At 40.4% G+C, this 14,010-nt stretch overlaps 2 protein-coding genes across 7 annotated transcripts in view; one reads left to right on the top strand and one right to left on the bottom strand.

Annotated features, from left to right (window-relative positions):
* Window positions 1-28: 28 nt before the first annotated feature.
* LOC136421675 (tumor susceptibility gene 101 protein-like) lies at window positions 29-10,635 on the bottom strand. Its single transcript, XM_066409149.1, has 11 exons — window positions 10,414-10,635; window positions 8,521-8,605; window positions 8,215-8,280; window positions 5,177-5,340; window positions 4,386-4,548; window positions 3,274-3,516; window positions 2,692-2,819; window positions 2,087-2,179; window positions 1,545-1,681; window positions 785-887; window positions 29-454 (listed from the first exon to the last, which is right to left on the bottom strand). The coding sequence occupies exons 1-11, from the start codon at window positions 10,459-10,461 to the stop codon at window positions 359-361; spliced, it is 1,326 nt and encodes a 441-aa protein (XP_066265246.1). The 5' UTR covers window positions 10,462-10,635; the 3' UTR covers window positions 29-358.
* Window positions 10,636-12,532: 1,897 nt separating this feature from the next.
* LOC136421710 (putative leucine-rich repeat-containing protein DDB_G0290503) overlaps window positions 12,533-14,010 on the top strand; it is a 42,227-nt gene continuing 40,749 nt past the window's right edge. For 4 of the 6 annotated variants that reach the window (XM_066409200.1, XM_066409197.1, XM_066409198.1 and 1 more), the window contains exon 1: window positions 12,533-12,815. The gene's annotated coding sequence lies outside the window, so the exon portion shown is untranslated. The remainder of the gene's footprint in view (window positions 12,816-14,010) is intronic. The other 2 variants (XM_066409199.1, XM_066409201.1) reach the window with 1 other exon arrangement.

The following is a 14,010-nucleotide window of genomic DNA, read 5'->3' as shown; positions in this document are numbered from 1 at the left end:
GTCATACTCATAGCATCACGAAAATTGGTAACTGTATATTTTTTATTGTACATGATTTAAAAGTTGTTTGATAAAGCCATTTGACATTTTACATACACCACTTAATTCATTTGTTAGGAACATCATATATGACAGAAAAACTGTTGATGTACTGTATTTACAAACCGAACAATGAACTGAACCAAACTGAACACAGAACTGAACGATAATGCTTTTCTTATCATAAATGTTTGTTATAGTACTTATCGAAATCTATTAGCATTTACAAATTGAACCGAACGGAACTGAACAACACTTTTCTCAATGTTGATTTCGGTTCCTCGCTGAAGGAAATGAAGTCTAAGAGCCCGTGTGTGTCTCAGTGTCCGACGACTTCCCCCAGTCCGGCTGTCTTCCTTGCCTTCTGTATGAGTGCGCGGCACATGTACTGTTTTCTGGACAGCTCACGAACGTGCTGAACAATGAAAAAAAACCAATCCTCTTTACTTTTTGCTCTATACTTCAAGCTAATTGTTTGTAGGTGGGATAGTATTTGACGAAGCATTTGATTGATAACTAAATGAAGATCGAAGAATGCAAACAATTTGGCAGATAAAAAAAGAATGTACACAAATTCTGCTGAATATGAATTATAGCTGATTTCATTACAATTTACATCGCTAAAAATTGCATTGCAGATTCTGTTGATAAAAAGCTTTTAAAATTGTGATTTAGGACACAACTAGAGAGAACATTTTTACAAACGTAACAGTACTGAAATTTTATTCAAAGATTAAAATGTCACCTTCAGAAAGACCTCTAGGTCAATGACCTCCTTCCGGAGGGCCTCTCCCAGGTAATAGATGGTGTCCTCAATGGCATTCTCCTCAGCAAACAAGTTCACCAACCTAGTAGGGAAGGAATGGAGGTGTACATGTGTATATAAAAAATGTACATGTATGTGCTGCAGGCCCTACAATGTGACTCTTGCAATATCGAAGAACTTTATTGCACGACAATTGTACATGGTACAAAGTATGGCAAGAATTCGTAAACATAATACAAAGAAGAAGTATAGAATAAAACTTAACATCCTAATTACTAATACAATACAATAAGGGCTAGTATATATTTTGATATAGCATCCTAATTACTAATACAATACAATAAGGGCTAGCATACATTTTTATAGAAAATACATGACATATAATTGTTGACTAACATGAGTCACACACTTTAGGAGAATACCTCCAAATTCCATTGCAATATACATTTATTTACATGCACATAGTTTTCTTTTAGTATTGACATTATCATTTTCATTGTACAATAGGTTTATGACATGTTTAGGGCATGGCATTGGAGAGCGAGGCCCACCTTACCTCCCCAACTACACTGAAGTCAGGTACTCACTTACACCTGGGTGGAGTGAGGAAAGTTACATACAGTGTCTTTCCCAAGGGCACGATTGGTGACATAACGGGATTCAAACCGAGGACCTCTGGGTTCTGGGGCAAACACTCTTCCGTTACGCCACACGACCCACACATTTTTCCAGTACTTACTGTTTGTACAGCGGTGCTGTGGTGACCACAGCCTCATCTATGTCCACACTGTCGGACTGACTCTCCATCTTAGTGATGACTTCCTTTATCTCTTCATCCTTCTGCTTCAATAACTGCACATTCTTGTCCACTTCAACCTGCAAACAAAGGAGTCAACAATGGGTATACTTGGTACTTCTTTCCAAGCACAAAAAATCGTGACCACAGCATGTCCAGAACACAAGATATCAAAACTGGAAGTTCTGCTGCAGTACCGAGGGAAGCCGCTAGGGGGCCCAAAATCTAATCGTTTTTAGTTTTCGTCACACTCTACCAATACACCGAATATGAAACCAATCCATCTAGCCCTTCTCATTGATCTTTTACATCCTTTGTTAAGAAGTGTGCGAGATATAAAAAGAAATCTTAAATGGACATATTAATAATTCTTACACTGAAAACTTTTAGTATAAAAAGGAGAAAGAGCTTCAAGGAAATCTTCAAGGAACGGTTTTACAATTCTCACACTGAAAACTTAAGAATCAAAAGGAGAAAGAGCTCACGCATTCAGTGTCAAGTTTCTGAATCATCTCGTCCAGCTGTCTCTGCCCCTTCTTCAGATCATCCTCCGTCCTTTTAAGGGCATCCATCTCAGCCTGGGAGGTGGGGAGAAACCTTATTGTCATCATTAGCAGATGCATTTAAGTTTGTAGTTATCTAATTTTGAGGTACAGGGTAGGGAGAAAATGTTTGTGGTACATGTACATTACTACCAATGCAAATGTTTAGGTACAAGTCCAGATCTGTAGAAGTTCTGACAAAATAACTGGTGGTATTCAATGATGACAGATACATGACCAAACAGTTACCAGAATATTCATATACATGTACATGCAGACTTCAAGTATTTCTTGCCTTTTGGGTGGATCTTAAATCAAAGATGGTGAGGACTACAACATCCATACAATATTTTCATCTTTTTCCAGTGTTATAATAATGTCATCTTTGTAACAGGTATAACCTGTTCTAGTAAGAAAATTAGTCAAAAAGTGATACACCTTAGTGTAAGTCTATTCAGGTACCGTACAGTACAGGTACATTAATGTCCCTGTATTTTGGACCTGTACGTAAAAGATTTTTGCGGTACTGTACTGGTACATAGCCCTACCTGAGCCTGTTGAAATGTCTCCCTCATCCTTCGGCGCAGTTTATCGTTGACAGCGGACAGCAGCGAGGCTCGGATGGTGTCTTCTGAGATCGAGGCCCGACTTTCAAGAGGAGGACGCTCTGAGCTGGCTGATTTTCAAAGACAAAAATCAAATGTTAATGTTTTTAAAAGATCCTTTTCCTCAAAGGTCTGAAAAATCGTCCCTAGCCTGCTTAACCTTCTCCCTGCTGCCTAACTCTGTAACCAATAAGGAACTGGGTTCCAGATGGCTACTTCAGTATGCTAAAGGTTAAGCTTCTTTTGTACTCAGATCTATCTTTACTTTATTTGTTTATTTTCCTGCAATCCTTTACATGTTACATTTGAAAATACTGGTGCATGCATATATTGTTGGGTATAGAATTTCATGTTCATGCTCTGAAGATGGGCAGTAAGGTATCTGGCTAGGTTTTGCGATATAGTCTATCTTATGTCTTGCACCCAAAATGTTTCTTTGCATCTATGTTTAGGTAACAACTTACATCAGGTGCTCGATAAATTAACTTTGCGCCTTGCATGTAGATGTGACCAATTGCAACTTACCAACTGGTGTTGCAGATGTGGCCGCCTGGTAAGGTTGCTGCGGATACGACGGATACCCGGGCTGGCTGCCGTACTGTTGTGCGCCCTGATACCCGGCGGACGTTGCCGGGGGATACGACGAAGGCCCGGCGGGGTATCCCGTACTCGGTGGCTGGTAGCCCCCGGTGCTCGGAGGGTAGGATGGGTAAGGGGTACTGCTGGCCGCCCCAGACATGGAAGGCATCGGCATGGATGGATAACCCCCTGGTAAAGGGTAGTAGTCATAGTAGCATTCAGCTTTGTGTTATCATGCATCATATAAGAAACCATCCAGTTATCAATTTGTTAAAAAGAAATGTAATTTGGTTGATGTACCAAAGCAAATGGTTAGTAAAACGATCAATTATGATGTGTTGTCAGATGTTTGTGGTGAAATAAGTAATAAGGCATCGTTAAAACAAGTTGAGGTTACAAAATAAATATCAAGCATTTTAAGAAAAAAAGGGGCAAACACAGAAACACAATCATTTTCATGAATTTGAATATATTGGGCCAAAGAATTTGACAGTCCTAGTATGAAAAAGTATGCGTATGTGTACATCACAGAAAGAAAATATTTCATAAATCTCAAAAAGACATTGAAACTATTTTGTTACTGCACAATTTGGACCTTGGAAAAATTTGCTTGTTGGGACGGACAGAACTTTGAACCCGTCTGTCCAAAAAATCTGACAGAAAATTGCTAAAAATGTATTTTTGTATGCTTAAAATGATAGATTTAAAAAACGAAAATTAACAAGATATGGGCTTCCAAACTATGAGTTGGACGAAAAAAAACTAAAGCTAGAGACAGCCCTGATCTCAAGATGATTGAGTCTGAAGCCCCCCTCCCACTGGACCCACAACGCGTTGGCGACCTTGCTGCGTCCTAGATTGATTTTGAGTTAGCCTTGAATACCATGCAAAACATACAAGTATGACTAAAACGACAACCAATCACATAAAGCATAATAAAGTTTTTTATCAATGAAATTCGTTAAGCGCGGTTTCAAATCGCTCGGTCGCAGCGAGGTCGCCAACGTGTCGCAGGCCCAGTGAGAGGGGGGGGGGCTTTAGAGCCCACGGTTCCTTACCTCCAGGGGGTCCCACAGGGTAGGGTGTTTGGCCCCCCGCCGCAGGGTAGGGCTGATGGGCAGCTGTCTGGCTGTGGGAGGCGGCTGACTTAGCAAACACGGGAGGCTCCTCTCCAAACACAATCCTCATCACTTCTATCAGACCGATAAGGTCAGACTTGCCCTGTGGACGGTTAGAAAAAAGGGTCATAATGCAGGATAAGACAAGCTTTTAGGAATGGCAAGTGCATTAGAAAAAATCTACTGGCCCAAAATTTGAATGACACATCATTTCTATGCATGTCTTACTTGCAGCAAGGAAAACCTTTTATTTTTCAGTAAAAAAAATCTCTCAGGTACTGTGTGGGGTTTCCTCATGATGCTAGCAATTATTATTAACCATTATTTGGAAAGCCGTGGCTCAGGCTAGCTTTACAGACGTCTGACAAGCATCTTGGGTTGGTAAGTCGGGCGAGCCACTGGGAGCGAAGTCAGGCTAGTGGACCAATATCTACCACATCCCTACCCTAGTAACCATACTTAAGATTTGAAAGAACAAAGATAAAATTAAGAATCAGTATGTTCAGCCACTTTTTCAACCTTCCTGATCATTTAGATTTCATACTGAAGGCAACTTCTTTTTTTTCATACCCTTAGTTTTGGGGTTCCAAGAGGATGTAATCCATATAATCGTAATCTCAGAGTCTCCATAATGTAATTTACCAACTCAGATGAACTACTAGTATTATGCTTTCGACTTACATATGCATGCCATTATAATGCTAAACCCACTATTCATGGCGGACACTTACATGTTTCCACTCGTGCAGGTAGGGCAGGTAGACCCTCCCACTGCTGTCCACGTGTTTGCCCGTTTTGATCTCCATGGTGGCCGTGGGTCGGACGTAGCACAGCGGCGGGTTGAAAGGGTGGGTCTCCATCAGGTACATACACACTGGGATGTTGTATGTCGAACCTGGGGGTTGGAAAAGAAAAGCATAGTTAATTATTAGATACATAGTTGCACAGGTTATTTCAAATGGTTGCTAGATGTCACATGAGAGTTGTTGGTAATTATATCTACATGTAGCTCCTGACAAACCAACAAAAACAACAAACAACTAGAAAGGCAACATTTGCGAGCAAATACAGCATGTTTAGCCATACTCCTCGCCATGCAAAAAATGGACTCTCCCAAAATAACAATGGACCATTCTAAAATACTTGCACTAAAAAAATGAATCACCCCAGTCCAAAATTGAGTCTTCCAGTAGCACCTCAACACAATATGGACCAGTCCACAACCATATCCACTAATTGATTAACAAATACACTTCTGCTAAAAAATGGACTTTTTCATAATCATTCCAGCTCAAAATTGAAAGAAATAATTAAAGAATCCTCCCCTTGCAAGAATGGGATATTCCGTGCCATTTCCATGTAAACCAGTCGAAAAATATCCGCTGAAAATTACACTCTTGCGCATAATCAACCCAGTTCAAAATTGAATTAAAAAAGATCAACCCCAGGGAAGAATGAAGTTTTCCATAGTATACATATGAAGATTTGACAGGAGACAAAGGAAATGACCAAAAACAACATATTTGAGTCAATTCAAAGTCACCGAGAGGGTTTTAATATAATATTTGTAATATGTTTGAACTATTTTGATTAAAAGAATGTCTAAGTCACAATAGTTCTAAAGTGTTCAAACAATTAGAATTGAAACTTATAACATGTTTGAACTTATTTCACATACGTTGGAAACATTTCGAACGTAACTCTCTTTATTTAGAACAGTTTCAAACCATCTATCCAAATGTTTCAATGTTCGAACAATTTGTAACAAAAGATTTTCACAATTGCCCTAATAAACGAAGGTGCTAAGTCCTCCTGTGTGTTTCTGCCTATTTTCGGTGGCCGCGCTAGACCACCAGCGGATTTGTTTTGACGGAGCGTCACCCGCGCGCGACGATGTACACTGTTCGGCACCGCTAATATCCGGCATTTTCCCGCTCCAAAACACTCCACAAGACCCACGTTTTTAGTGTTTTGCCTCTTGTGCAACACGATTCGATTTGCATTACTAACGGGACGAAAATGATAGAAAAAATTCACCGCGTCCCGGCGTCCGTCCCAAAAACATGAACGACATGAAAATATATTTTCTTACAGATTCAATCACGAAAATCAAAAGCATGGGATTCCAAATTTTCGCAACGGCCGACCATTTATCATGGTTGAACTTCCTTCCAAGGCGTGCGATAGATAAACATTCCCGGCACATAATAGTCACTAGTACCAGACTAACGCAAGCTCATGATGATAATAGGGAGAAAGTTTGTCAGTGAAGTTTGGCCACCAGAGGGTACATTCATTTAACGTTACAAGCTAGCGCAAAGGGGCGAATCATTGACCTTACCGGGGACTGACTCTACTGGCCTAATCATTCCTTTTTTGCCGAATTCTACGATCCATACGCCCGTACGTAGGACATGTAGGAAGGCCTGGTGGTGGACGCTACACATCACGGGAGACGCGTGTTGGTCCGAGACAGACAGCGGCGTGCTTTCGATCGCGTAGCGGCGACGCACCGCTGTGACAACGTGCGGGACCAAAACGCCTGTCCCCAGTGAGACCATGTGTTTTGCGCGGCATGCCCCGAATCCTTCTACCATTGCTGAATGTAGCCCGATTCATAGAGGTCTATTTTGTAAGCATTATTTCATGTACCCCTCAGCGTGAGAATTCCTTGTGCAACACTTCGCTACATTATATATTTAAGTTTCCCCGCGCACCGCCTACCACCCGCCTTTGATCATGTATGAAGTCGGCGGCAGAGAGAGATCATCAATCAATTTTGACAGGAGTGTCGCGCCAGTCTGAGGAGAAACGATCTCCCGTGTTGTGTTGAAGAATTTGGAGTTTGAAAATATCTGGAATAACTAATGCTAGAATAAACATTCACAAAATCATTGATTTAACTTGTTTTCTGTTATAAAATTTCCTAAACTGCAATTTAACCACTGAGTTTAACGGAACATGGTGTTTTCCCGATAATCACGTTAAATGTTTATGTCCGGTCTTTCCTCCTCGTAAGCTAGCAAACTTCCAGCTTGGCCAGGTGCAAGACACTTGGGGTCAATGACCTGTAGGTCATATGTAGTATTGAAAGTGACAGAAGTGGCAAATATTGTCAAGAAAGCCCAAAATAAATCGTTTTGAATATATGTATGCCAAAAATGGGAATGTAGTCCTTTAAATATTTTGTTCAAGCCACATATACAGCAAATTTCAGGTCATTCGGTTTAAATACCAGGGCGCAGGAGGCCAAGATATGCTAAAAATAGCCTAAAAACCTCAATAAAATCACTTTCAAGGTCAATATCAAAAAAAGGAAAAGAACGCACATTGGTTTTTGCCTACATTACCTCTGTACCAAATTTCAGGTCATTTGGTCACAAAATGACAGAGATGAATCAATTTGAAGATTTGACAGGAGGAGAAGAAGAAGAAGAAACATGAGAGAAAACAATATGTTTAGCCATACTTATGGCTAAACATAAAAAACTTCTGCATCCAAGATGCCTTTCAAACAGGTTACTAATGTAAGGATCTACAATTCTGCATGGACTGGGATTATGCCATACAAGAGCACTTAAACCATAAACAAATTTGAAGTACAGCTAGAGGCACATTCAAATACACGGGCTAAGATACAGGTCCCGTTCCGGTACACAAGCATTCTGGTATTTTGGACCAGTACTGCCATTATGCTGATACTGTAGTCTAAAAATGTACCAGTACATAGCTCTAACCCACACCAATTCAAAGAAAAGGAAAAACTCACCCCTATACTGCACTGGAATGGTTCCTTCCAGAGTAAGCAGATCCTTTCTGCTGCCATCATTGAAAACTGAAAGCGAAACATGAAAGAAAAAAATGTCAAACGTCAAATCTTGTCAAACAAAATGGATGTTTACATGTATATTCAAAGGAAAATCACTCTAATTAAGACACATAACATGTGCAGACTTTATTTTTCATGAATGTCATATTTCTTCACCATAAGTTTACTAATGGTGAATAAGTTTGATAAATGCCAGAAATCCACACTTATACTATAGACTTATTCTTATATGTATATGGAACATACTGTGTGGTTGTAGATTGGGCTTGAGGTCTGCATAGCTGGTGAAGACTTGGAGTACTTCTCTCTTGGTTACATCCTTGTTCTTGTACTGTAAATATAAGAGAAGGAGAACATAATTATACATCATGGTTCTTTCAAAGTAAAACTTAAGTCATAAGTAAAACTGTAGTCCAGTTTTGTTGTCTGGGATTTCATCCTGATCAAAATCCATATTTGCATTCAAATAAGCTAAGATTTTGGGGGTGAAAGAACAGTTAGTACATTTTGTACATGTCAAGCTGTAACAATTGTTAAATATAAGGTCGTATGTTTCCACTGCATGTGCAAGAGAAGCCAAACAGCGTATGGGGGTATCACTATCTGATAGTGATAGTTTTTCTAACCTATAATGGGAATATTTTTAAAAACTGAAATGCTGAATGATCAAAAACCTTCAGCCATGCAAGCTATGCAGGGAGAAGAAGTAATGTGAACAGGCGCAGTGGGATGAGATCTAGAGCTCTTTTTTTTTTTTTTTTCTGAGTAGTTTTTTCTAAGTACAACAGTATAAAGAACCGGGGGTTTCCCGGTATCCACTATCCTCTCTTTTGAAAGAATTAAAGAATCTTGTACATGTAGCTACTGTTATCTTGACAGAAAAACTTGTTGTAGTATCTAAACTTGTGCTGCAAGTTTTGTGGGTTTCATAAGCTTACGTTCTTTGTATTTATCTTTGATCAAAAACATCACACCATGTACAAAATGTACATCTGTTAGATCTGTCCTCCATTGTTTAACTTCTATCTTTTCAACTCTGAGAAATACTAAGATACTGTAAACTCTTGGTTTATACATTAAGATTAAATCAAATAATGAGGACGATTTATGGCTGCGCAGAACCCTGGTTCTAAAGAAAGAATTTCACTTCTCCATACTACTGTAAATGCAGAAATGTTCACTGAGATTTAATTTTGTAGTAGGGAGAAAATAGAGTGTTCGCAGTTGTTTTGATCGCGTTTGAAACAATAGTAGCGCTACAGTCACACGATGGAACGGCTTTTCGCAGTGGTTTCAAGTTGGCGGTAAAGAGTTCACCGTGAAAACTGCAAACATAAAACCACCACAAACATTTCTGCATTTACAGTGATTTATCTGTGATATAGAAATGAAGGTAATTGAGTATGGAACACCTTCTTGAAAGCCTTGTTCTGGGAGCGGCAGACAGGACAGGACAGGGCAGGACAGACAAAAGAAAAGGATGAGGATTATTGAAATCAGTCTGAAAAATCAGATGCAAGCAGAAAATAATTAAAGAAGTTAAAACTGGGGAACAAGTTTGAAACCCAGGCAGGATTGGGGAAATGTGTAGATTCTTGATACACTGATCATGAAATAATGTGTAGAAAATGTGGTCAAGTGAAAAAGAAAATGCTGGTGGCATGTTTCCTAAGAAGATCATAACAGTCTTTAGAAGTACTACAAGATGGCGGAGCAGCTATATCACTAATATTCCCAAAACAGGGGCTCTCATATAGACCCGAGGCTAAGACAAAACACTTTCAGCTTTTGCAGATGTGTAAAAATTAAACATTCCCACCACCTGCTGACACAACATATACTAGTATGTTACATGTAACATTAAGCAGTTAAACATATTGTATGTTGTGGTATGATTTATCTACATAGACATGAATGTACCCTGTTAACACCCTATTTGTCATGTAACGTGACGGTTACAAAATACGTGTTACGATATAATACAGTATACAATCATGTAGATAAATCATACTGCAACATTATCTCTTCAACATGTTTTGTATGATAAAAAAAACATCATCACGTTCTCTTATTTATCTATCTTGGCAACTACAATGTATGCTCAACACTAACATCATGATATACATATCTATCACTTACCTTGGCCAAACAGTTCTTCAGGTACTGTTCGTAGTTGGGAGTTGTCATTTCGGGAGTCGTAACTTCACGTTGTTACTTCCGTAAAAACGTCAGTCTCTGGCCTTGGTGGGGAGGGGGGCGGTACTTTGCCTAACCTAAAATTCGATTTCTTTGTCGGTTCTTTCTGCTGTCGTCGCACAAAGTCTGCTGATATGAGAATGCGTTAGCTGAAGAATCACTGGCAAAGGAAATGAAGAAGAAAGCTACGACGTTTTCCGACCAATTTTCCCTACTGTCATCGTTTCGGAGTGACTCAGAATCAGAAAAAAACTACGTCACTGCTTTTGACCTTTGACCTTATATACCAGAACTCATTGCGGTCCATGGGTCTTGGCATGATCTCCAAGCAGATGCATGTTGGAGAGAAAGATCGTAACGTACCCGATTGGGCTTTTCTGGCAGCAACCACCCTATAGAAGCCCGATTGGTTATTACAAGGGAAGCTCGGCTATTAGAGAAGCCTGGCAGACATAAAACTTTATGAATTTCTACCACAATATCTTCTTGGACTCGGAGATTATAAGTCTAAAGTGGTATGGGGGAGGGGAAACTTTTTCCCCATTAATTAACAGGTGTTATATTTCCCAAAAACTATTCTTTCTAGCCTGTCTAAGCACCGAAATATCTGTTACATCAGAAGGAAGGCGACGGGAAGAGTTAAGGAAAATGCCAAGGCTGTGTATGATGTGCAAAATGACAAAGCAGCTCGAAGATACAGTGACACTGTGAGTCAGTGACCACGAGTCATAACGTTACTGTCGTTTACTGTCAGCCTCCAAAAGAAAAAGAGTTGATGAGCAAGGTCATTCTCATTCTAAAGTGATGTCCCTGGAAGAAAAACGGTTAACTGACAGGCTTACAGCTTGTAATGAGATGTAACGTTACCAAACTCAGGCAACTCGGGAACACTACTAGTGTAGTGTGTACGATCATGTACACACATACGCAAGCGATTTGACCGGTCTTTAACTACAGGCGGTTGCGGTATCAAGGTATGTAGGCTTTATCAAAAAGAATTTTTGTTAACATTTCATGAACGTGTTTTGTTGTTGCTGTTGTTGGTCTCTTTGTTGATCGTCCATGGTCAAACGCTGTTACCTTTCAAAGATCTTTAAACTTATAATTAGGGATTGACATGACATCTCTTTCACACGAGGACGTCTATATATCCTCTTGATAGCAAAATGTTGGAAATGCTTGCTATTCCTTAATATAGCGAAAGCGCTACTGATGATGATGAATATAATCTCAGCACGTTCTGTATGATGTAGCTTTGAATGCTCTATGTTTTAAAGTAGAAAACAGTATGATGAAATTTAATGATATATTTGCGTATATGATGTAGAATACAATGAAGAATATCAACAATGAGAACGTGAATTGCAATGGTATTCCATTTAAGTCTATGGATTTTATTCACGTAGTATTCATCGGTATTCTTGGAATGACTAACTTGCCATCGCCGTCTTGGTGCTATCCCAGACATATTTGCAAGAGGGCGCTGTTATGTCGCAACGATCACAAGTGAAATTACTGCTGGGATGGAAGACTTGTTGGCGAGTAGTAACTTGATTGAATGAAGGTACTGTATCTTTTACGTCAAACCTATATTATAATGTAAGCCTTATAAGTTATATGTATTAAGTACCACAATTCTGGAATAAAAGTACACATGTCGAGCTCGAGGTTTCCAAGGCTCTGGTTAAATCTAGTCCTTTCCTCGACTTCCTTGTACATTACATGTGTATGAAACCACTTGTTTTTCTGGGCTATGATTAACGGATGGACCCCACGTAGTGAAAATATCTACACGAAACATACAGATATCTATTCCCTGATCAGGAGGCTTGAACGAATTTGAGTCGTTCCCTGATAAGGCCTTTCTGTCGTCCTCCAATCAAGAACAGATGGCGAGAGGACAGGGTAAGAACCGGTCTCACACAAAGCCAAAGCAGAGAACACTATTGCCGCCCTGCTTACAGGGTCAAATAGTTTGTTTTTCCTGACACAGGAGCAAGAAACAATAGACACATCTGTTGGCCTAGGTAGAAATGTTTGAGCTAAACACATCATTTCAGCATGGTGGTTGTTAGAAACTCAAAGAAGTAGGTTGGAAAATTATGCCAGGCATCCGCGAACTGATTTTCTTCGGCCCACCATAGACAGTTGTGACTGAGGACGAACAACCTGGGGTCATAGACTGTAGTTTGGGGCAGAGAGCAGGAACAGTGTGGCCAGGATATAATGAAAGCCACCCCTCTCCGAACGTGCCAACCTGGGAACGCCATGTTGTAATCCGCCACAAGGACACTTGGACGACACGCACGGATTGGCGGGTGTTCGGGGATGGCCGTACGAGGGAGGTAAGTTGGCCCGCTCACGTTGGAATAAGTCCAGTTCCGCAGCCTTCATTTTCCTTGCCTGGCATATCGTCAGCGTTTTTTGATACTTTCTTCTCCGCTAGAGAGACGTACGGATTTTAGCCAGCTGTGTGGAAGTGTGTCGACTTTCTTACTCTAAGAAATCATGGCGACTGCTCAGGGGGTGGGAGAGAATCCTCTGCCAGAGCGTCGCAGAGTTCTGACTAGACCACTCCATAGCTTCATCTGTCTCCCCTGGCTTTGTTTATTTTCATCATCCCAAAGGGACCGTTTTTGTCCATTTTCTTGACGCCTGTCTTAGCCACCTTTGCTCATTTTTCGCGTAAGTTGGGTCGACATTTGTCCCTAGAGGGTAGAAGAGAATGAACCCCCGTCCACCCCTCTGGGCGGGGTACGTACTGGCGAGACGCACCGTCCTGTAGTCATGCCCTGTTAGGGGATAGCAGCCCGTCAGACCCGCTGGATAATGAGTTCCTGATTTCTGGTCCCTTCGGGGGTTAGCCGAAATAGCTTGATGTGATCGGATTATCTTCCTTCTTCCCCGTTGGCCCGTTCGATTTCCGTTCCTTTTTTGTTGTCCTCTTCTTTTACTCATGAGGTGAAAAGTTTTCTCTTGATAATTACTAGGCATAACAAACACTGCTATATTTTTACTTTTTAAAGCCCCCATCTTGATAACATACTGCACTCTTAGCGTCTTGAAACACTTTCAATATTTCAAATACCTGGCTTTGCATGGTTCCATATAGTCATATGCCATTGGAAGCAGGAGGGGGGGGGGGGTAATTTTCTGTTGTTACAGACGCCGTTTACCAATACCTGACATGATATCCGCCGCCCGGGTCTGAAGTTTACAAACATTTCAGATTAGGAAAAGATGGTTTGCTTAGGAGATTTGATGGGCTGTGTCGTGTGAGATGGAGGTCAACCCGCGATTGATCGCGATTGCCCCTCCTCTACAAATATGCATTGAAACAGATGGCCGGGGAGAGAATCTAGGGCCGGGATGGGGATGGGGAGGGGCGCCGTGTGATGTCTTATATAACATCTTGTATAAGGTTATGATTTACAAAGGACATATTTGCAGTCCTCAATTAAAATGCAAATGAATAAAACGTAAATGATCGTAAATGATAGTACTGTTCAACTTTATAAGAACTAATGAATGAAATGGGTG

Source organism: Branchiostoma lanceolatum, chromosome 16 (assembly GCF_035083965.1).
Source record: "Branchiostoma lanceolatum isolate klBraLanc5 chromosome 16, klBraLanc5.hap2, whole genome shotgun sequence".
In the NCBI taxonomy this organism is placed as follows: Eukaryota; Metazoa; Chordata; class Leptocardii; order Amphioxiformes; family Branchiostomatidae; genus Branchiostoma; species Branchiostoma lanceolatum.
Note: the sequence above shows the minus strand (reverse complement) of the source record. Positions and strands in the feature narration are given on the sequence as shown.

What these genes read in the sequence shown, in the direction of transcription:
- LOC136421675 (XM_066409149.1), bottom strand. Translation starts at nt 10,461, where the DNA reads ATGACAACTCCCAACTACGAACAGTACCTGAAGAACTGTTTGGCCAAG. An exon ending in TGAAGAACTGTTTGGCCAAG is followed by an intron (nt 8,606 to 10,413) that starts GTAAGTGATAGA and finishes TTATATTTACAG; the next exon opens with TACAAGAACAAGGATGTAAC. An exon ending in ACAGCACCGCTGTACAAACA is followed by an intron (nt 888 to 1,544) that starts GTAAGTACTGGA and finishes CTTCCCTACTAG; the next exon opens with GTTGGTGAACTTGTTTGCTG.